At 47.0% G+C, this 21352-nt stretch overlaps 2 protein-coding genes across 4 annotated transcripts; one reads left to right on the top strand and one right to left on the bottom strand.

Annotated features, from left to right (window-relative positions):
* The first annotated feature begins 13356 nt into the window (after positions 1-13356).
* On the top strand, positions 13357-14822 carry LOC136537159 (inactive beta-amylase 9-like). The gene is made up of 2 exons (XM_066529216.1): positions 13357-13601; positions 13700-14822. The coding sequence occupies exons 1-2, from the start codon at positions 13357-13359 to the stop codon at positions 14607-14609; spliced, it is 1155 nt and encodes a 384-aa protein (XP_066385313.1). The 3' UTR covers positions 14610-14822.
* A 408-nt stretch (positions 14823-15230) lies between these two features.
* LOC136531168 (tubby-like F-box protein 6) lies at positions 15231-20711 on the bottom strand. 3 transcript variants are annotated; one of them, XM_066523878.1, is made up of 8 exons: positions 20554-20711; positions 20176-20429; positions 19617-20054; positions 17966-18053; positions 17754-17883; positions 17183-17362; positions 16463-16931; positions 15231-15629 (listed from the first exon to the last, which is right to left on the bottom strand). In XM_066523878.1, the coding sequence occupies exons 3-7, from the start codon at positions 19953-19955 to the stop codon at positions 16469-16471; spliced, it is 1200 nt and encodes a 399-aa protein (XP_066379975.1). In that variant the 5' UTR covers positions 19956-20054; positions 20176-20429; positions 20554-20711; the 3' UTR covers positions 15231-15629; positions 16463-16468. The 3 variants fall into 3 exon arrangements, with proteins under 3 accessions (XP_066379975.1, XP_066379969.1, XP_066379981.1); XM_066523872.1 differs by having other exon boundaries at positions 19617-20032; XM_066523884.1 differs by having other exon boundaries at positions 16468-16931; positions 19617-20032.
* Positions 20712-21352: the final 641 nt, after the last annotated feature.

Genomic DNA, 21352 nt, shown 5'->3' with positions numbered 1-21352 from the left:
TCCATTAGGTGGATAGCTGAGACATGAAGGCATCTGTCCTCCTCAGCAAAGATAATTCTACCGGCTGCGAAGCTCTGCTCACTAGGGGTAAGGCTAAGGTCGAGGGCCTGGGGAAGTAGATGGTACTCTATCGTCTTCAGGTGCTCGTAGTGGTCCCTCATCACTCTATGAAGTGCCTTGTGTGAGATAGCTTGCAGTCCCTCCTCGACTGTGTCCTCTATAGTCAACTCGGTGAAAGCTAGGACAGAAGGTAAGATAGTGCTAGCTGGGAACTCGATTGAGGTGACAATCGGTCCTTTGATTCCTCCTTCCTGAGCTAGCTTCCTGGTGTAGGTGACCTTGACAAGCTTGTCGGGGACTCCTAATGTGATGAGAACTTAGTAGAGGGTCTATGCAAAACCCCTGAGCTCACGTAGGTCAAAGGTAAGCTTAGCGTGGTCCAGAGGTAGCGGTCCTAGAGGCGGCCAGTCGATGTTCGTTGCCATCTGTAGGTTAAGGAAACAGGTGTTAGCAGGTCAATAATAGATAAGCCTTGCATAAAAGTAAATGCAGGGTTGGTATATAACCAAAAGAAGGGTTGTTCACATCCTATTCTATCGTCCATTTCTAAGGGTTTTGTTCTATGGTCAAGTATGGCTCTGATACCAACTAAAACGACTTGATTTCCACAAAGGGAAATCCACAGAGTTGAAGTGTAATAAGACCGTTGTAGATCATATTACCCAAATTTCTAGTCGAATACCACATTCATACAACGATAATATCAGAGTACAAATAGTGCGGAATTATATAATTTATTACATTGCCATATTGGCAGAATCAAAAGTAGCATTCATTCAGAATAGCTTGAAGATAAGATCGCCAAACTCGAGCGTAGGCACGAACCCCTCAACCATCAAACTCCTCGGAGCTAAACTCCTCAGCAGAACCTGTGTGCCAAAATGTATCAGTACGATTTGTACTGGCCACTCCCATCCTATGAGCATTGCTTTGTGGAAATTGGATGCAAGTTGGATATAATCAAAAGGAACCTATAAGGCTGGGGTTTCCTATGTTTTAGCATGTCAAGTATATAATAATAGTTGGTCAAGTTTTAACACCATTCCCACGCACATTCCACCCCATTCTCTTTCCAGAGCTAGGTTTTGATCCTAGGATCGATATATCATCATCTCCACACCATCACCATACTATCGCTCAGTCAATAGACCAACTCCCTCTCGATACTGTCTCAAGGTCCATAGCCCTTGGCTACGACCGACACTCTCTCACAGGGGAAGAAGAGAAGGACTCATCTCATTATCTAGTTTAAGCGAAACCCGGGAAAGGTCCATAGCGGACAAGTCGGCACATGTATCGATCGATCAACCATACACTCTATAGAGGTTTTACATAACCACAAGATCTGCCTTCTTTGCTGACCGTCGTCAACTGGGCTGATTTCGACCGCTTGCTAGCCTAGGATAATGCCACTCTACCATTCAGCCCTGGTACACCCCAAGTCTAGTCTAGGGTGGCTAAAACTATGAGTCATAAGCTAGGTCCACAAGGTCTCCATGAAGTCTTGGAAGGGTGTGGGGGAAATCCTCCATGCCTCGTACCTCCTTACACTGTCTGCTATCAACCTAGCAGTAGTGGGAATATCCTACCAAGTAGTCCGGCTGTCCCGCACCATATAGGGTGAGTGGTACATAAGGCTTCCCGATGAATCTGAGTACTAGTAAGTCCTTAGGGATGACCAAGCCAGAATGTCTTCATCAGGGTTCCCATTTGTCATGCCACCATAGCACCTCCACCCTGGGCTCCTCCCATCACAGGTTCACACCTAGGACCACCTCATATACCATTTACCCGCCATAGGTATCCATTTCTAGGGGTGCTCAGGTAGCACCACATGGCAAGACTTGCCCTAGGCTCATCATATACTCCAACTTAGTCGACACAACCCTCACCCTCCACACACCCAAGTCACACACGCAGCACTCTCCCCATAGTCTAGATAACACTAGTTTCCACCACACATGTAGTATAAGCGTAGTAAAAGTATAAGTAATGAAATATATAGCAGTAAGCGTGTGTCTAGCCTAATAGCAGGGTATGTAGGGGTAAGGTTGCGTCAAGGTAAAGGCCTTCAAGTAAGCATACTACCATGCAAGTCCTATCATAGTACGATTGTAGCAGTAAAGCAATAGCAGTTCTATGTTAGCCATGCGTAATAGGTGCTATGAGATTGGGTGGGATATGGCACCTTTAGTGTAGTCGTCTTTGTACTCCTCATGGTACTCACAATCCTCGTCTGTCTGGTTCTCCTCCGAGTCTACAACGATCGCATTATAGTCGTGTTAGCGACGTTTATAGAATAGCACAAAGAAGCAATGAAAATTCAAAAGAGTCAAATACACTCAAACATGGGTTCATAGCGTAAAGCTCGATTTTAGATGAATTTTGGTCCTAGTTTCGTATTTTTCTGAGGTCATATGAATTAGTTATGAATTTCTGAATTTTATTTCATCTCTGAAAATGGAAAAGGCTGAATTAATCCTAGGCTGACACGTGTCATGCTGTGACTAGTCCACGTGGCATGCTGACGTCAGCATGATGTTAGCATGGCATCATCGGCTCGGCTCTGAGCTGACCAGTGGGGTCCCTGCTGACGTCAGCATGATGTCATCTTGATGTCAGCATGACGTCATCAACGTCATCGTTCTGACAGGTGGGGCCAGGGTTTCTTGGGTCACTGACCTATGGGGTCAGTCAAAGTCAATGTCAAGTCAACGGGCGATGGGTCAAGGTCACTACGTGTGGGGCCAGTGCTGCTGACGTCAGCATGACATCACCTCGGCTGTGTTGATACTGACAGGTGGGACCCACATGACGTCGTCATGACATCATTCACCGATGAGTGGGTCTAGAGTCTTTGTGACACTGACATGTGGGCCTAGGTCAACCGTCAATGTTGATCGGTCAACGGTCAACCAGATTGGGCCTCGACTGGGCTTTGGTGGGCCTGGACTGGGCTGGTTTTGGGCCAGGCTAGCCCGGACACGTGGCAAGCTATGGTGCTGTCACGTCGTAGCCGTGGGCCTCCACTGGGCTTAGTTCATAGGCATGGTCCACGGTGGGTGCAAGTGCTAGTCTATGGTGGACCGCGTCTCCTTCCAGTGAACCGCGTCCACCCTTCCTTTCTTCTCTCTGTGGTCTACATGTACCAGGTGTAGGCGCATGCGGTCGGTGAGGGGAGGACTCTACTTTCATTCCTGGCACGCTCTCGTCGGTGATGTGCTCGCCGGTGTGGTCCTATGGCAGCGCTGGCATCCAATTAAGGTGGGGGAAAGCTTCCCCAGGCCATGGCGAACATGATGGTGGTGTCTAGGTGGCGACCGGGGCTTTCCAGGGTGCTGGCCATGGCGGTCAGCGGCTCGGCGGTGCTCGCTGGTGGTGAGGTCGCACGTGTAGGCTCCCTGGTGGCTTGGTTCGGCGAATAAAGGCTTCTATGGGTCCATGGGAGCACAGCGAGGGCGTCTAGGGCTCAAAGCGGGGCTTCGAGTCCTCATGTGGCCGGTAGGGGCTCCATGGCATCCATGGTGGCATGGTGGCGACGGCGAGGCACGCAGGAGCACTATGGGACGCCGGTGGGGTGGTCACAGCGTGGTCGCGATTGTGCGCGTGAGTGCGTGTGTACCCAGAGGCCGAAGACGGCCTTGGCCTACGTGCTCCCGGTGTGGAGCGCCATGGCCGACACAGCGAGGTACGGCGGTGATTAGGGGAAGACCAGGGCTCACCTTTGGTGTCGTGGAAGATAGGATGGTGACGTAGTGGCGGGTTGTGGCCATGTAGCTCCGGAAGCAGCGCAGTGCAGTGCAGTGTAGCGCAGCGTCGACGTGCTTGATCAGGGCGACGTCCTCTACTTCGGCAACACCGGCAATGTCGCGTGGCTTCGGTGCTCCCCCTTCTTCTTCCTCTTCTCCCTCCTCTCTCTTGGCTCGGGTGTGCTGTGGACGGCCACAAAGTGGCGGCAGGGCAATGAGAGAGGTCAGGAGCTCCTAGGGCCGAGGCTTTTATAGCCGAGCTCCACGGCACCCATGGCGGACGGCGATCGAGCGGTGGAGGCGCGTGCACTACATCCAATGGCCCGTGCGTGGTTGCATAGGCGTGGTGCAAGGGGGACAGTGTCATGCTCCCAGCGTGACCCCTGGCCTGCACCTACCACGCCGGTCGGGGCTTGGTCGAAGGTGTGTTCAGCGTGGGGAGGAAGACGACACTGTGGCTAGGGGGTGGCTGACGTGTGGGGCCCGTGCGGTAGCGACATCAGGCGAAACGGACGAGCGCATGGGCGTGAGCGGCGTGCTGGGCCAGTTCGTGGGCCGTGTGCATGCGCGCTAGGTGGAAGGCGGGCGTGGTTGGGCTGGCTGGGCCACGAAGCCGAGCAGGCCGAGGCGGCTTGCGAGGCCTCCCTCTTCTTTTTCTTTTTCCATTTTATTTCTCTTCTCCTTTGTTTGAATTCAAATTTGGTTTGAAATTTGAATTCCAAATTAGTGCACCTTATTCATTGGAGTTTTAGATATGAGGCCCACAACTTTCTTTTATATGTTTTAGGAATTTATTTAGCTATTTTGTATAACAAAAATAGGTGTAGTTTTGTTATACAAAAAATGGAAATAGTTTCCTCTTTTAGCATGTATTCCTTGGTTTGATTAATAATTACTTTATGGTTTATTTCTTTTAAAGGAGTTGTTAGGCATTACTTAAAACAAATGAAAATCCAAATCACCATTAGAGTTAACAATATATGCTATATTTTATTTGTTAGTATTTGAATAAACATAATTAATAAATGACATGCCATGCTCATAAAATTGTTTAGTTGGGTTACAACTAATGCAACACCTAGGGTTGGCTCCTACAGATGTCACTCAACATTGCATGGGGTTAAAGCAAAAAAAATTGTAGTTGTGATTTTTGGTGTGTGGATTTTTGGGTTGTTACAGCTCTAACTTGATATTCAAGGGATTTAGATATGAGAATCTATACTTAGTTGATTTCAATGCTAGAGAAGCTCAATTGTCAACATGTTTGATCACTAAGTCTAGCATGGGTTGGTTATGGCATAGAAGGCTTGGTCATGTTGGAATGAAACAATTAAACAAATTGATTAAGCATAACTTAGTTAGAGGCTTGAAAGATGTCACATTTGAGAAGGATAAGCTATATAGTGCATGTCAAGCCAGAAAGCAAGTTGGTAACACACATCCTAAGAAGAGCATGATGAGCACATCCAAGGCATTTGAGTTGATGCACATGGACTTGTTTGGACCAACCACATACACTAGCATTGGTGGAAACAAATATGGATTTGTGATTGTAGATGATTTCACTAGATACACATGGGTGTTCTTTCTTGTTGACAAGAGTGATGTGTTTGCAACATTCAAATCTTTTGTCAAGGGCATTCGCAATGAGTTTGAAACAACCATCAAGAAAGTTAGAAGTGACAATGGAAGTGAGTTCAAGAATACTAGAATTGATGAGTCATGTGATGAATTTGGAATTATACATCAATTCTCGATCAAGTATACTCCTCAATCAAATGGGCTAGTTGAAAGGAAGAATAGAACCTTAATTGATATGGCAAGATCAATGTTGAGTGAGTACAATGTGAGTCATTCATTTTGGGCCGAAGCAATCAACATGGCTTGCTATTATAGCAACCGACTTTATTGTCACCCCATGATGGAGAAGACACCTTATGAGCTTTTGAATGGAAGAAAGCCAAACATAGCATACTTTCGGGTATTTGGTTGTAAATGCTACATATTGAAGAAAGGCGCTAGATTGAGCAAGTTTGAAAAGAAATGTGATGAAGGTTTCTTGCTTGGTTACTCCACTACTAGCGAGGCTTATAGAGTTTGGAATTTGGCTAGTGGTACTCTTGAGGAGGTTCATGATGTGGAATTTGATGAAACAAATGGTTCCCAAGAGGAAGATGAGAATCTAGATGATGTAAGAGGCACTCAATTGGTCAATGCAATAAAGAATATAGACATTGGTGATATAAGGCCTAGAGAGGTGATTGATGTTGAAGATGACAAGAATCAAGTGCTCTCTAACTCAAATATGCAAGCTAGTGGTTCTCATGATCAAATCCAAGCAAGCACTAGTAATGGCAATGTGCAAGATCAACAAATGGCTAGTTCATCATCTCAACCAAGTGATCAATCAAATGCTAGTAATCAAGTGCAAGTGCTTCAACCAACCAATGTTGCAAGAGATCATCCATTGGACACTATCATTGATGATATTTCAAGAGGTGTGCAAACAAGATCAAGATTGGCTTCATTTTATGAGTATTTCTCATTTATGTCATCCATTGAACCTAAAAACATAGATGAAGCTTTGAGGGGTGTTGATTGGGTCAATGCTATGCATGAAGAGCTAAACAACTTCACAAGAAACCAAGTATGAGAGTTAGTAGAGAGGACTAAGGATCATAATATGATTGGAACTAAGTGGGTCTTTCAGAACAAGCAAGATCAAGATGGGATAGTAATAAGGAACAAAGTAAGATTAGTGGCTCAATGTTACACTCAAGTTGAAGGTCTTGACTTTGGAGAAACATATGCCCCAGTTGCAAGATTGGAATCAATTAGGATCTTGTTAGCCTATGCTTGTGCCCACAACATCAAGTTATACCAAATGGATGTGAAAAGTGTATTTCTAAATGGGTATATCAATGAGCTTGTGTATGTTGAGCAACCTCCCGATTTTGAAGATGAAAAGAAACCCAACCATGTTTACAAGTTGAGAAAGGCTTTGTATGGATTAAAGCAAGCACCTAGAGCATGGTATGAGAGATTGAGGGATTTCCTACTCTCTAAGGGATTCAAGATGGGAAAGGTTGACACCACTCTCTTCACCAAGAAGCTTGGAAAGGACTTGTTTGTAATGCAAATCTATGTTGATGATATCATCTTTAGATCAACAAATCAAGAATTTTGTGAGGAGTTTGGTAAGATGATGGCAAGTGAGTTTGAGTTGTCTATGATTAGAGAGCTTAGTTACTTCCTTGGTCTTCAAATCAAGCAAATGAAGAATGGCACATTTATGAGTCAAGGCAAGTATATTAAGGATATGCTCAAGAAGTTTGAAATGGAAGAGAGTAAAGCTATTAGTACACCAATGGGGACAAGTGGAAGCTTGGATAGTGATGCTAGTGGCAACATGGTGGATCAAAAGATGTATCGGTCTATGATTGGAAGTCTACTCTATGTGACCGCATCAAGGCCGAATGTGATGTTTTGTGTATGCATGTATGCTAGATTTCAAGCCTCACCAAGAGAAAGTCATTTGAAGGCAGCTAAGAGAATATTGAGGTACTTGAAGCATACACAACATGTTGGATGATGGTATCCCAAAGGAGCAAGATTTGAGTTGATTGGATATTTGGACTCCGATTATGCGGGATGCAAAGTTGAGAGAAAGAGCACATCGGGCATATGTCAACTATTGGGAAGATCACTTGTGTCTTGGTCATCAAAGAAGCAAAATAGTGTAGCACTTTCAACCGCCGAAGCGGAGTACATTTCGGCCAGTAGTTGTTGTGCTCAATTACTTTGGATGAAGGCTACCTTAAGTGACTTTGGGATCAAATTCAAGCAAGTGCCATTGCTATATGACAATGAAAGTGCCATAAAGCTCACCAACAACCCGGTTCAACACTCAAGAACAAAGCATATTGATGTCCGCCATCATTTCATAAGAAATTACCAACAAAAAGGGGACATTTGCATTAAGAGTGTGGGCACCGAAGATCAACTTGCCGATATATTCACCAAGTCATTTGATGAGAAGAGGTTTTGCAAGCTAAGGAATGAATTGAATATACTTGACTTCTCCAATATGTGTTGATGCACCCCCCTAATTTATATGACATGCCTCTCCTTTGAGCAATCCAAGGTAAAAGTTGATTGGCATGGCATACATCCTTGCTAAGGATATGATTAGTGCATCTAGACATATTTCACATTTGAATAGGCTCATTCATAAAAATCAAATGAATTTGATGCTTGTATGGTACCACTATTGCTTGTATGGTTGAAATGATCTAGTGGTAGCATATGACATATTTGTGGACTTGTAAACCTAGTGTTTGATTTAGAAAATGAGCTATAAGTGTTTCACTCAACATGGTACAAGATAACCCTTAATTGGAGGTGTGAAGAAGCTTGTCCTTGGATTAAACCGAGTTAAATATCTTTTGCAAGTAATCTAGATTGAACTAAATTGGGAAAATAATCCTCATTTCATATGATTTCACCCCAACCTATCTATAATTTGAGGTCACCTTTGCGCTAATTATCGACATTGATAATCCTACCCTATCTATACTTTAAGTCTTTGTGGTCATTGATGACAAAGGGGGGAGAAATAGTGTACAAAGATAGTGAAAAGACAACAAAGAAACAAAGGAAGGGGATCAAAGTTAAAATTTTGAGCATACAAATAGGGGGAGCAAGCTCATGAACTTGTATGGTGAATTTGAATGTGCATTACATATGTTTGCTTGCATGGCATAAATTTTTCATTTCAATATCCATGCTTGTGTGGTGTATGCTAGTTGTAGGTTTGAATGTTGAAATGAAAAACTAGCATGCATAGGCTAAAGTAACTAGACATATGTTCATTCTATGGAAACTAGACCCTTATTTGTAATAATTGATCTTATGGGGTATTCTAGTTTTTGTATATGTCTAGTTACTAATGGTGCTAAGGATGGTATATTGGTGCACTCCGATTGGTATCACGCTTCAAAGGTCCATCTCTTATACCTTAGCATCATTTGGTAGAAATTGTCTTCTATATTTCCTATCTAATCATATGTGCAAAGTTTCAATCCAAACTCTTAGCACATATGTAGGGGGAGCAATTGCTATCATATGGAGTTCATGAAACTTATCCATATCCTTTATACATGGTAAATATGCTTGGGCAAGCAACATGGATTCAAATGAACTTTAATTCATATCTTTGTATAAGGGTTGTCATCAATTACCAAAAAAGGGAAGATTGAAAGTTCTAGTTTGGTTTTGGTTAATTGATGAAACCCTAAGTACTAACCTAGTTTATCAAGATGATCATGAGATCGGTAGCACTACTCTAAGTGATAAAGCAATGGTGAAGATCATGACAATGGTGATGGCATGGTGATGGTCAAATGCTTAAAACTTAGAAAAGAAGAAAGAGAAAAACAAAAGGCTCAAGGCAAAGGTAAAATTGTAGGAGCCATTTTTATTTTGGTGATTAAGACACTTAGCGAGTGTGATCACATTTAGGATAGATAGCCGTACTATTAAGAGGAGTGAAACTCATATCAAAATGCGGTTATCAAAGTGCCACTAGATGCTCTAATTCATTGCATATGCATTTAGGATCTAGTGGATCACTAACACCCTTGAAAATGTTTATGAAAATATGCTAACACATGTGCACAAGGTGATACACTTGGTAGTTAGCATATTTGAGCAAGGGTGAAGAAGATAGAGGAGAAAGGAACTCAGTCTCACTGTTTTCACTATGACCAGACGCTGGTCTTGGGTGGACGGCGTGTCCGATCAAGCGTAGCAGTGAAGACACCAGCATCGGTATATTGACCGGACGTTGGGTCTGAATTGACCAGATGCTGGAAGTCTGGGTCCGGTCGAACTGACGGGTCAGCACAGTATCCAGGGTTTTACACCGGACGCTAAGGTGTGTCCGGTCGAGGTGGACCGGACGTGTCCGGTCGAAGAAAACCTAGTTTGGAACCTTACTGTAAATGACCGGACGCTGGGGGTCCAGCGTCCGGTCACTTGTGCCGAAGCGTCTGGTCGCTACTTAGCCGTTGCGATCGGGTGGTTCCTGTTGAATGGAAAATGACACGTGGCTTACATCGGTTGACCGGACGCTGGGTCTAGAGTCCGGTCAGTCTGACCGGAGTGTCCGGTCAGCCCGCAGTGTGCCCAGTGAAGGGGTACAACGGTTCTATTTCGTGGGGGCTTCTATTTAAGCCCCATGGCCGGTTCAAGCTCACTCTCTTGTACATTTTATTGACATAACAACCTTGTGAGCTTAGCCAAAGCCCTCCCACTCATCTCCATCATTGATTCATCATCTTTGTGAGATTAGAAGAGAATTCAAGTGCATTGCTTGAGTAATTGCATCTAGAGGAACTTGGTATTCGTGTTGCGCTGTGGATTTCACTTGTTACTCTTCGTGGTTGCCACCACCTAGATGGCTTGGTGCAGCGGTGGAGGATCGGCATGAGTTGGTGATTGTTCGTGGCCATCTCCAGTGATTGTGAGGGGAGTTGTACCTTCCCCGATGGAGTGCCGAAAGGTAACTCTAGTAAATTGCTCGTGTCATTGAGTTACCTCACTTGTGGGTAGGTTCTTGCGATGTCCAATCATGTGGATGAGGTTTGTGAAATACCTCTTAGCCGCCGAACCACCAAGTGTTGGTCGATACAACGGGGACTAACGTGTTGGCAAGCACATGAACCTCAGGAGAAAAATTGGTTGTCTCTTGTCATTTGCATTCTCCCAGTGATTGGCTTAATCTTCATCTTGTGATTGTTTCATCCCTCTACACGGCGGTATAACCATCATACTCACTCATTTATATTTTTGCAAACTAGTTGTAGCAAGCTCTTTAGTGTAATTAGATTTGAGAGCTTGCTTTGCTATTTAAGTTTGCTTAGTGAAGCTCTTTAGAGTAGAAAGTTTGAGAGCTCTTAATGAGTAGTATCATAGCAAGTTGTGTGTCTAGCAATCATTACAACTAGAATTGTTGGATAGGTGGTTTGCAACCCTCGTAGAGCTAGAGCAAGTTTGCATTACGCTATTTGTCTTATTAATCAAATTGCTCTAGTTGATTTGTAGAATTTTAAATAGGCTATTCACCCCCCCTCTAGCCATATTAGGATCTTATAGGTGGGCCCATGGATCCTCGAGCATCGTAGGCCCCGAAAGCCCCCTGAGCAAGGCTGCCGCAATAGTGATGTTCTGGCTTGCCTGGACGAAGTGCAGGAGCGCTTGATCATCCTCAACGATCCTCCAGTTCACGTCACGGGCCATGACGCGTGCACGCCCCCTATCTCCATGGCACTCAATGTTGTGATCGAGCTCCGTGTGTTCCTGCTCAAGCTGGAGTCATGCTTCCTCAAGCTCTAGGTGTTGGGCCTTCAGCTGCTCCACCCGTAGGCGGGGTGGGGCTCCTGCATCCCCCTCGACCCCATCGTTGAGGTCATTCATTGGGGTAGCCTCCTCCTCGTTGATGCTTTTGATGTGTCCCTTAGGGGTACCTGTCATGAAGCATTCATGAGAGGGGTGATGGCTTCCCGTGATGGAGTCAGAGCTAGAGGGCGACTCTGGCTCCTCTGTGAGGAGGTGATGGAAAGACTTCACGACGTGTTCGATCACTCCCACGAACTCATCGTTCATGGGGGATGGAATCATGCGTTGCGCCACAAGGTGGCCAACGATCTTTGCGGCGTTGCGGAGATCGAACGGGAGCACTGTCGAGGTGCTACGGATGAGGTATTCTAGGGAGAGCGGTCTCCCCTAGTAAGCTGCGCCATGACATTGACGAACGAGAAGGTGAGGTGGCGCAGGCCCTCCTAGGATGGTTGGGGTCCCAGAAAGACGCCGAGCTAATGCTCCAACCTCTTGTAGTCGAAGTCGAGGAGCTGGCCACTCCCGGGGGCATGGGCCTCCGACGCACATAGCCGCAGCTCCTCGAGCGCCTCGGTGATCGCGTCGAGGTCAGCGGAGTGGAGGTGTTGAACGATGACGGGCGCCCATGCCAGCTCTCCCTCCGCCGTGACAATGAAATCTAGGTCCCCAAAGCGCACGTGTGCGCCTGGGACCCAGCTGATGCTATGACTAGCCATCCGAGGCCTGGTGGTGTCGACGTGACGTGCAAAGAGCCCCTACCTAGTGCATCAACTGTCGGTGTTTCGAACAACCGACTAGTAAATTTGTATATTGCGTGTCTCACTCGGATGGTGTGCTAAGAGGACACGAGGATTATACTGGTTCTAGTGTTATCCTAAACGCTAAATGGTAAACAATCGGTCACCTACCATTTAGCCCATTATTCGGGCAAAACAGGTGTTTAAACGGGGAAAACGACCGTTTAAACGGTCAAACAACCGATTAAATGGAAACGGTGTACCACTATGTAGCGTTTAAACGGTGTGTAAATGGGCTAAACGGTCGTTTAGACGAACGATGACTGGTTCAGGTCAAATGTCCCTACGTCCTATTTCGATCTACTCGTGTTACCAGCACTGAGTTTATAGTAGGGGTTATAAACTGACAAGAGAGGGTGGAGCTCCCAAGTCTCTGTGGTTCGATTGCTCGATGTTTCTACTGCTCGATCTATCGATCGATCGATCTCTCTTCGAACGATGCCCTGCCTTTCCTTTTATAGACCAAGGGGAAAGAACAGGATACCAGAGACCAAGAGAAGGGAAGAGGGAAAAAAGAAAGAGAAATAAGGCTCTCGGGGGTGTGTCGTCCTCCTCTTCGCCTAGGTCCCGCTGACCCTATAGATCGTGGTGGCAGCGACGTCGCATGGGGGTCCTGTTGGCCGCTGCAGCATATGTGCGGGCGTCGTGCACCGTTCTTGTCTTTCATCCCATCCGATCGGATGAAATGGTCTAAGGGTCCCCTGACAGAGGCCATACGGAGGGCTGGCGGTATAGTGCCAGTCAACTGACGTCGGTCGACTGGCGTTGGACGGTGGTTAGGCAGGGAGTTGGTAGCATAGTGCTGGCCTGTTGACACGGTGGGCGATGTGAGTCTCCTAGCATGGCCTGAAGCGACCACCAGTCGTGTCAGGACGCGCCCAAGACATCCTCCCGAATGTGCGCCTCCATGCCGTAGTGGTTGAAGCAGTTCGGATCCTACCCTGGGGCCACTGCTTTTGTCTGGTAGCAAATCTGACCCTAGGGAATGCGCGAGGCAGAAATCTCACCCTAGGGGCCGGACGAGACGGAATCCGACCCTCGGGGGTCGGACGAGGCGGAGCCCTCCCTGTGGGACCGAACGAGTCGGAGCACGTGCCCTGAGGTCGTCGGAGTCAGAGCCCACGCCTTGGGGTTGGACGAGACAAAAACCTTGTCCTAAGAGTCAGAGCCCACGCCTTAGGGTCGGACGAGACGGAAACCTCGTCCTCGGAGTCGGAGCTCACGCCTTGGGATCGAACGAGACGAAAACTTCGTCCTCGGAGTTAGAGCCCACGCCTGAGGGTCGGACGAGACGAAAACCTCGTGCTTAGAGTCGGACGAGGCGTGGCCCAGACCCTGGGGTCGGACGAAGCATGGCGCAGAAAGCCATCGCCTTGCGAACCGCAGGTAGCCCGAAAAACGCATCCCGCCCCAAATCGGCGGCGAGGCGCGGTGAACCGGTGGCCACAAATGCGGCGCGGGCCAGGGATTCGGCGCCGCCTAGCCACACCCTGCACCATGTTCCACTTCCACGCCGCCGCGTCAGCGACGCGCGGCACGCGCCCCACTCCGTACCCCAGCGCGTGTTTAGTTTCAGGAAGTTGGAATTTGGGGTATTGTAGCACTTTCGTTTTTATTTGACAATTAGTGTTCAATCATAGACTAATTAGGCTCAAAACGTTCGTCTCACAGTCTCCCATCAAACTGTGCAATTAGTTTTTTTTCGCCTATATTTAATGCTCCATGTACGGGCGCAAACATTCGATGTGATAGGTACGGCGAGCTCCAGTACCCGTCGTACCCGCCGGGGAACCAGGGCTCCCATGGCTACGCCGGCATCGGCGAGTTCCAGTGCTACGACAAGTACATGCTGGCCCGGCTGAAGCGCCACGCCGAGTCGTCGGGGCAGCCACTGTGGGGCCTGTCAGGCCCACACGACGGGCCGCGGTACGACGAGTCGCCGGAGTCGTCCGCCTTCTTCAGGGAGCCGGGGGGCTCGTGGAGGTCCGCGTACGGGGAATTCTTCCTGTCCTGGTACGCAGGGGAGCTCCTGGCGCACGGCGACCGCGTCCTGGCTGCGGCGTCCAGGGCGTTCGGCGGCAAGCCCGTGGCGCTGTCCGCCAAGGTGCCGCTCCTGCGCGGTTCGAGCCCCGTCGACGCCACCGCGGGGCTCCACGGCGGGTACGGCCCGGTCGCGGAGATGTTCGTGCGGCACGGGTGCGCGGTGATCGCGTCGGGCGTGGAGGCGCGGCCGGACGCCACGGCGGAGGAGAGCCTGGCCCGGATCAAGGTCGCCTGCGCGGAGTACGGCGCGCGTCTCGCGGCGGAGAGCGCGCCTCTCGCCGTGGCGCGCGACGGCGCCGGCTCCGGGGGCGGCGTCTGGCTGTCCGCCGGGCGCACCCGGCCGTTCCAGTTCACGTACCAGCGGATGGGCGCGGAGTTCTTCTCGCCGGCGCACTGGCCGCTGTTCGTGCGGTTCGTGCGCGCGCTGGAGTGCCCCGAGGAGGCCCGTGAGGACGACCTGCCGGCCAGCGCTGACGGCGGCGAGCGGCTCACCGTGCCGTCCGCGTCCGCGTCCGCGGCTGCCCCGCTGGGCGAAGCCGCAAGGGAGGCGCAGACCGTGTGAATGGCAAGGCAAGGCTTTTGTCGCGTATTTCTTGATGTATAGTAAGAGTAGGCTGGGCAGTAAATAAATTTGAGCTGCTGTGAGATGATGAGCTGATACTTTTATCAGTGGGAAGTGGGAACCATGAGCGGGAGTGTATCACTACGTACTGATGCATTGGTATATCTTTTCAACGTGCTAACGATGTATTGTTCTTGTTGTTGCGTTGAGAAATTGTGCATCGTGGTGTTCCCTGAAGGATCACAAGATGGGATATTTCTGCTCCAATGATTATGGTTATGGCATATCATTTTGTCATGTTGGTGGCGCAACCAGAATGCCATACTGTTGGTGCGGGTGCGTGGTGGTGGCGTCCGCACGAAGAATATGGTTGACGTGCGTGGAAATTGTCCTCTGAACGCCTACGTTGAACAAAGGAAATCATGATTTCCTTGTGGCTATATAACCTATCTAAATTAAATATTTTGCTACTAGTTCATGTTTAAATTTTACTCCAAAAGTTTTGGAGGAAAAAAAAATCAAAACCGTCGACTGAACGAGACGTTTTATCACAATGCCGCTTCAACAGTTCAAACCGTGGACGTTTTCAAGCCGTTAAGATTAAGAATCTGCATGATGAACTTGTAGACAAAGATAGCCTTGTGCCCTTTTCACCATGAACCCAACACACTGACTAAACATTAAAACTCAAAAACTCGTACAGCGTAATCACGTCTGCATCACACTATCACTGGAAGCCTCTATTCTCACGAACTCATCAGCTCACCGATGGCCACACAAGCACGAGCCATTTTCCACACTAGACTTTGACTTGCCAACACCGGCAAAGAATTGCATATATATTGAAATTCAGAGGAAAAATAAACTAGGCGGCGGAACAAGCAGGGACCAACTAGTTGTAGTATTCACACCGCAGCTCATAATCATTTTATATGACTTCTTCTGGTGGTATGGTAGTTTCCAGCCCTCCTTCTCCAGGCCATCATGAATGCTATCCTGCTATCTGCCTTGGCCATGCTTCTGCAGATAGACGAGGCCAAAAGCATAGTTAGAAATAAAGGTGGAGAGGGCAAATGTTTGCTTGCCAAAGCAAATCTGCCATGCTTATCAGCCATGATACAGTGTTTTTCTCTCACAACAAAACAGCATCAGCCGGCTTATAAGCCACAGAAATGATCAAGCGAACATGGTGTATTTTTCTGTCTTCAAAGTTCAAACGGGAAAGAAGGGAATTCTTAGTTATGAATGTGTTTAGCCTAATAGGATGCTCAGAAATGGTAACTGTGGAGACTGAGGAGCTTCATCCTTAACATTGGAAATTGAATGTTCAACAGAATTTTATTGATGACTCAACAGATGTATACAGTAATGAAGATCATTAGAGGGACAAATGCAATGGCCTATTTGCTTTTGAATCTAAAAACATCTACAGAAAACATCAATAGGATATGCACAGACCCAAGACAGTCAGATATCCCTAAGGTTTGGTGAAGGTTTACTATCACCATTGTAATGGTCAGAGTTCTGCAGCTGAGACCACTTTGAAGAGCGCCAGCTGCTAACAGCTTCCATAGCACATACCAATGAGACTAAGAGCCTATTCGCTGGTTGGTTTCTGGGCTGATAAACCCGGCTGGTGCTGGTTTGTTGTGAGAGGAAAACACTGTACCATGGCTGATAAGCCCTGGCTGAAACCAACAAACGAAAAGGCTGTAAGAACACCGAGAAAGAAAACTAGACATTCAGTATGAAGTAAGAAAAGGAGGATCTTGGGCCTTAAATTATGGTCTTACCAAATGTGTGTCCATAATATATTAATATAAGCAAGGGGAATAGAGAAGGAGAAAAATCACCTTGCCTCATTCGCAGGCAATTTTTGTATCAAAACTGCTCAGACAAATTGCAAAAGCTTGAAATGCTGATATTGGATAACGGTAGTCCATGGTGAACAAGTCTTTCCCAATCTTTCCAAATTGGAGAATGACCTTGTCATTCTCTTGGTTCCCTGGTCCATTGTCATCAGAAGCCACCAACTGAAAGTTTTTAACCGAGGCAACAGTGACCCGCCCACAGAAATTCAGGCACCAACACTGCAGTTGTTCATGCCACCTAGGAGACTTGTTCTTCAGCACCAACCTATCCGAGCTGGATGACTGCGATGTTGAACTGTCTATCCGAGCTGATTTAGATCTGAAGAATAGAATTGATGGGAAAGAGTCAAGGCTGCTAAGTGGAAATTCAGTCTGTGTAGGAGCTTTCCCTCCTTCCTCAACAGCTGATGCAGGGATGGAATCCATAACACAGTTCATCCTTCTTGGACCTCTGCAACAAGCAAGCAACAGGACAGTTTCATGTTGTCAACTCATGTACTAAAATCTAAGCACCTCCTTCAACTGTTACACATGAACAGTTTAAGTGAGGCCATTGACCTACCAATGCATTTGCAATTATCACCACCAAATTCTTTGCACCCAAGATTCACATATAAAGAGTTTATTCCTAGTAAAGGGTAGGCAACTATGTTTACCAAAACAAAAGTCCAGATTTAATTTGTCGTAGCAAGACAGTCATACCTGGAGCCCAGAACATTCAGCTCGTAAGAAATATGTGAAACAGGATAATTCCCAGCTGGAACTCTAGGGGAGACCTGGTTCAAACCAACCACACGTGCAGAGTGACTCTTTGAGACCACAGCTCCATCATATGGTGGATGAGCATCATAGACAGTGAACTTTGTTCCAAGGAAGTTTGATCTGTTCAAAAGAAAGTTTGTTAGTAGACCTTTTAGCTATACCTTGATCCATGAAAACAATTCAAGCAATTTAGTCTGAAGTACATACTAATATAGAGGACGTCTATAGCAGCAAGAAAGATGAAGACAGCAAAGTGTGTATTATTTGACATAATGTTTAAGAACAGTTGACGATAGGGATTTGCGCAACGCAAAAGAAAAAAAGTAGTTCTCATATATTCCACAGACTGAAATGTGACAAAAGAAAAAAAAGAAAACAATGCTGTTGACAGTTGACACTTTAACTGAAACAACCTGTAGTGTAACTAAGGGTATTGGCTATGTGTATTGTATTAAAAGCTAGCAAAAATAATAGCTTTAACGTATTCCAACATCATATCCCAAAAGCTGACCTTAGCTTGCCAATATAGGTGCTACTTCCCTTTGACATATCAACCTTATCAAGAGAAATTAGGTAGTCCGTGCACGTGGGCTTACGACACTTGCGTGCAGCAAGTAGGAACTTTCCATCATCAGCCAATGCTGCAACAGAATTATTCCAAACTTAGTAAATAATCCATACTATGTGGGTGTAGTTCTAGTAGACAGATAAAAAAAAGCATACCTTCTGTCAATCCAATATACAGATAATATGTCTGAGTAGTTCGATTCCTCCTGATGAAACATTTAAGAGTGCCATCCCTTGGGCCAGGCTGAAAGTCATGTGATAACAGTACAAGTACTATTAAGTCAGAATAATTTGTCTTCAAACATTAATTATAAGCAAAATGTAACCGTACAAGTACTATTAAGTCAAAATGTGAAGAATTCTTAATGAAATGTGCTGAACTTGTCAATGACTGCAATAACAAGGAAATGGTCCATCCAGTATAATCATCTGATTTTTCACGTCATTGATACATAACGTGTTATGACCAAGTTTGTTTTCTCAACAACCCTCCCTAATCTCAAAGCACATAATTCATGCAAGTAAGATCGTGATTGATTTGTGTAGCCATCCAACCAGGGGCGGAGGGGGGGGGGGGGGGGGGGGGCAGTGCCCCCTCCCTATTATGGGGCGTCGGGGCCAGTGCCCCCTCCCTAACTGGCTGCCTAGGGCTTCCCCAATGCAGTGGCTATAGAAGTAGCCCTAAAATCCATGTAGGATTGAATGCCATGTTAGTAGATGCTCTAGAGTTGTCATAGTGACCCGCAGAAGCTACATATGGTTAGGGAGAGAGAAGGTGGTCCATACGAGAAAAGAAGAGGGAGATAAAATAAAAATGACACATGATAAAAGAAAAAAAAAAACTTTTGAAGTAGTGATAGTTTGTATTGTGTGAATAGTAGTCTCAATATTTTATAGTCTCTGTAGACTACTTTATTTGTACTAAAACCACTAAGAGTATTACCCTCCATTGCTCGTGCCCTAACACTCCCCCCCTTAAAAAGGAGTCTACTTTTTTGGGGGGAAAGTACTGTGCCTCGCCCCCCCCCCCCCCCCCCCCCCCCCAACCCCACCCCACACATACACACCCCACACACACACAAAAGAAAAGAAAAGAAAAGCTGGCATTTCTAGCACCGCCTCTGCATCCAACATTAGGATCTTCTCAGCGTCAGATGATTCAAAACCACCCATAATATGATCACTGAGGCTTCCTGTGAAACAGATTGGCCATTCCTTAAGAGCACAGTATACAGACATCCAAAAACGTGAATGATTCAAAAAGGCATAGAGCACTCAGGGCACTCCCATTGCACGAAACTATTAGCAGTTTCTATAGCATAGGACATCGCACCAAGAAACTATCCTTCCCAGTGCAAGATTTTCTACGGGAGAGGCCATAAGTAGTGATAAAAACCATATTCACTCTCCCAATGGGCTACGAGTAGTTTCTTATCCATCGATAACCGTGAAGACCCAGTTTCTTAGTTAGACCTGGTTTCTTGGAAAATTCCTCTCTCTCCTCCTTAAATCACTTACCACATCAGCAAATTGCCAACGTGGCAGTGCAATTAATACCTATAGAAACTACCATAGTTTTTGCATTATGAGTGCCCTCGTGAAGCACAAGCAATGATTCAACGAAGGCATGAAGGACCATTCATGCAGCTCAAGCAATGATTCAACAAAGGCATGATTTTTCCTTAACCGCTTCACCAAACTAATAATTCATACAATAACTGAGTACTGTACTAAGCAGTAAGCATCATCAACAATCAAGATGGTAATAGAACAATTTGTACAATGAGGATGGCCGAAGAGCACAGACCTGCTTAAGCGAGATGGGGAACGTGAGCTTCCCTGACACCTCCGGGACGCGCACGGCCTCCTTCATGATGCCCCTCCAGGTCCGGCAGACGCCGGCGCATGACACCACGTCCTTGCGCGCTGGCCACCAGCTCTCAGACGCCTCGATCCTTACCAGCACCTCCCGCAGGAGCTCGGGGGGCAGCTGCGACCAGCAGCTCTGGTCCATCGCCTCCGACGGCCCCGCGGCCGCCGCCCGCGACGCGTTCCCGGCGGAGCGGTGAGACCGGGACCGCAGGCTGTGCCGCGAGATGCTCCCGAACTCGTCCCTCATGTCCTGAATCAGGCTCCTGAACGACATCTTTCTGCTGCACTGTCCTCACCAAATCAGCACCAGCCTCCAGTTCCAGGGATGACACGCCAAGAATCTCCCACCAACTGACACCACCAAATCTCACATCTATGAGCAGCAGTAATGGCAAATTTGATAGTAAAATCCATGTCGTCAACATTTCGAATAAATCTCCAGAAAGGAAAGTGGGTTAACCATAAGATTCACCACACGCAGAGGAGGAACCAACCTGTGCCTAGAGCGTGCTGTCCCCCATGGCGTCGTCCATCCAGGAATCCTTCTATTTAACGCAACAAGGCACGGAATTGACCTGGAGCTAGGCCCAATTCCTCGCCTTGCGCCTGCAACAAGCAAGAATCACGGGGCACCAGAATCCAGCTCGATAAAATACTGCCTGGAGCAAGAGGCACCCGAATTCAACTCGCCCAAGAAAGCGCTTGCAGCAAGAAAACACAGACCACCCTTCCCTCGTCTCCAATTGGCCTAAAAAAAGGCACCGACCGAAATGAAATGACCCGCGAATAACCGGTGAAGAGATTCTTGGTCTGTGGAGAAGAGAGGAAGAAGCAAGAAATAATTCCAATAAAAAGGAACAGAAAGGAGTCACCTTTCGCAGATTGGAACGGGGGAGTAGGTGCCTGGAATTTTTTTATTAGGTGGTGGTAGCGTAGGAACAGGTGGGGAAATGGCAAGCTGTCATGGATGGAGAAATTGAATTGGGGGAGCTGATGGGATGAGCATGAGGTGAAGGGCTTCCCCTCTTTTCTGCTGGCTGCCTTTGTCTGGGTCTCGCGTCTCGGCGGCTGAAAATGATGGGTGGGCACCTAGTGGGCATCCATGTACTACCTACCGACCCACCATTCTAGGCCCCCCGTTTCATTCACATGATCACATCCAATGATCATTAGCACACTAATAAAAGTAAAGGAGGGAATTAGTAGGAGGCAAGGACAGACGGATTAATACTTTGGCTGTTTGGCATGCATGACACTCTGTCCCATGTCACTGTCACACTCATCAGAGACCTTTGTTAGCAAGGCCAGGGAATGAGTCATCTCCATCGTAGGACTATTGCCATTGCCCCCAATCTTTCCCATAGTGAAAGTGGGATTGAAGCACAAGAAAAGAAACTTGTAAAGATTTTGCAACCCGGCTGCTCCACATTTGGCTGATGTCGGCTGGGCCGCTCCTACTGCTACACAGGAACCGAAATCAGCCGAGCAACCAACCCATCAGCCAACAGCAGCCGAAGCAGTTAATCCAATTCAAATTTCTGACAGCAACCAATTCAATTTAAATTCCAGCGGGAATCCACAAATGACGCCACAACTTGTGTGCAGATATCAAACTGATAAAAGAAAACTGACATCTGCAATCTTCTTCTAGCCAACTGCCCATTACAATGG

This window comes from Miscanthus floridulus, chromosome 2 (assembly GCF_019320115.1).
Source record: "Miscanthus floridulus cultivar M001 chromosome 2, ASM1932011v1, whole genome shotgun sequence".
Taxonomy (NCBI): domain Eukaryota; kingdom Viridiplantae; phylum Streptophyta; class Magnoliopsida; order Poales; family Poaceae; genus Miscanthus; species Miscanthus floridulus.
The sequence above is the reverse complement of the archived record's forward strand: the minus strand, read 5'-3'. Positions and strand labels throughout refer to the sequence as shown.

What these genes read in the sequence shown, in the direction of transcription:
- LOC136531168 (XM_066523878.1), bottom strand. Translation starts at nt 19,955, where the DNA reads ATGTCGTTCAGGAGCCTGATTCAGGACATGAGGGACGAGTTCGGGAGC. An exon ending in GTATATTGGATTGACAGAAG is followed by an intron (nt 17,884 to 17,965) that starts GTATGCTTTTTT and finishes ATTCTGTTGCAG; the next exon opens with CATTGGCTGATGATGGAAAG. An exon ending in ACCTATATTGGCAAGCTAAG is followed by an intron (nt 17,363 to 17,753) that starts GTCAGCTTTTGG and finishes TCTTTTGAACAG; the next exon opens with ATCAAACTTCCTTGGAACAA.
- LOC136537159 (XM_066529216.1), top strand. Translation starts at nt 13,357, where the DNA reads ATGGCGCAGAAAGCCATCGCCTTGCGAACCGCAGGTAGCCCGAAAAAC. An exon ending in AAGTTGGAATTTGGGGTATT is followed by an intron (nt 13,602 to 13,699) that starts GTAGCACTTTCG and finishes CTGTGCAATTAG; the next exon opens with TTTTTTTTCGCCTATATTTA.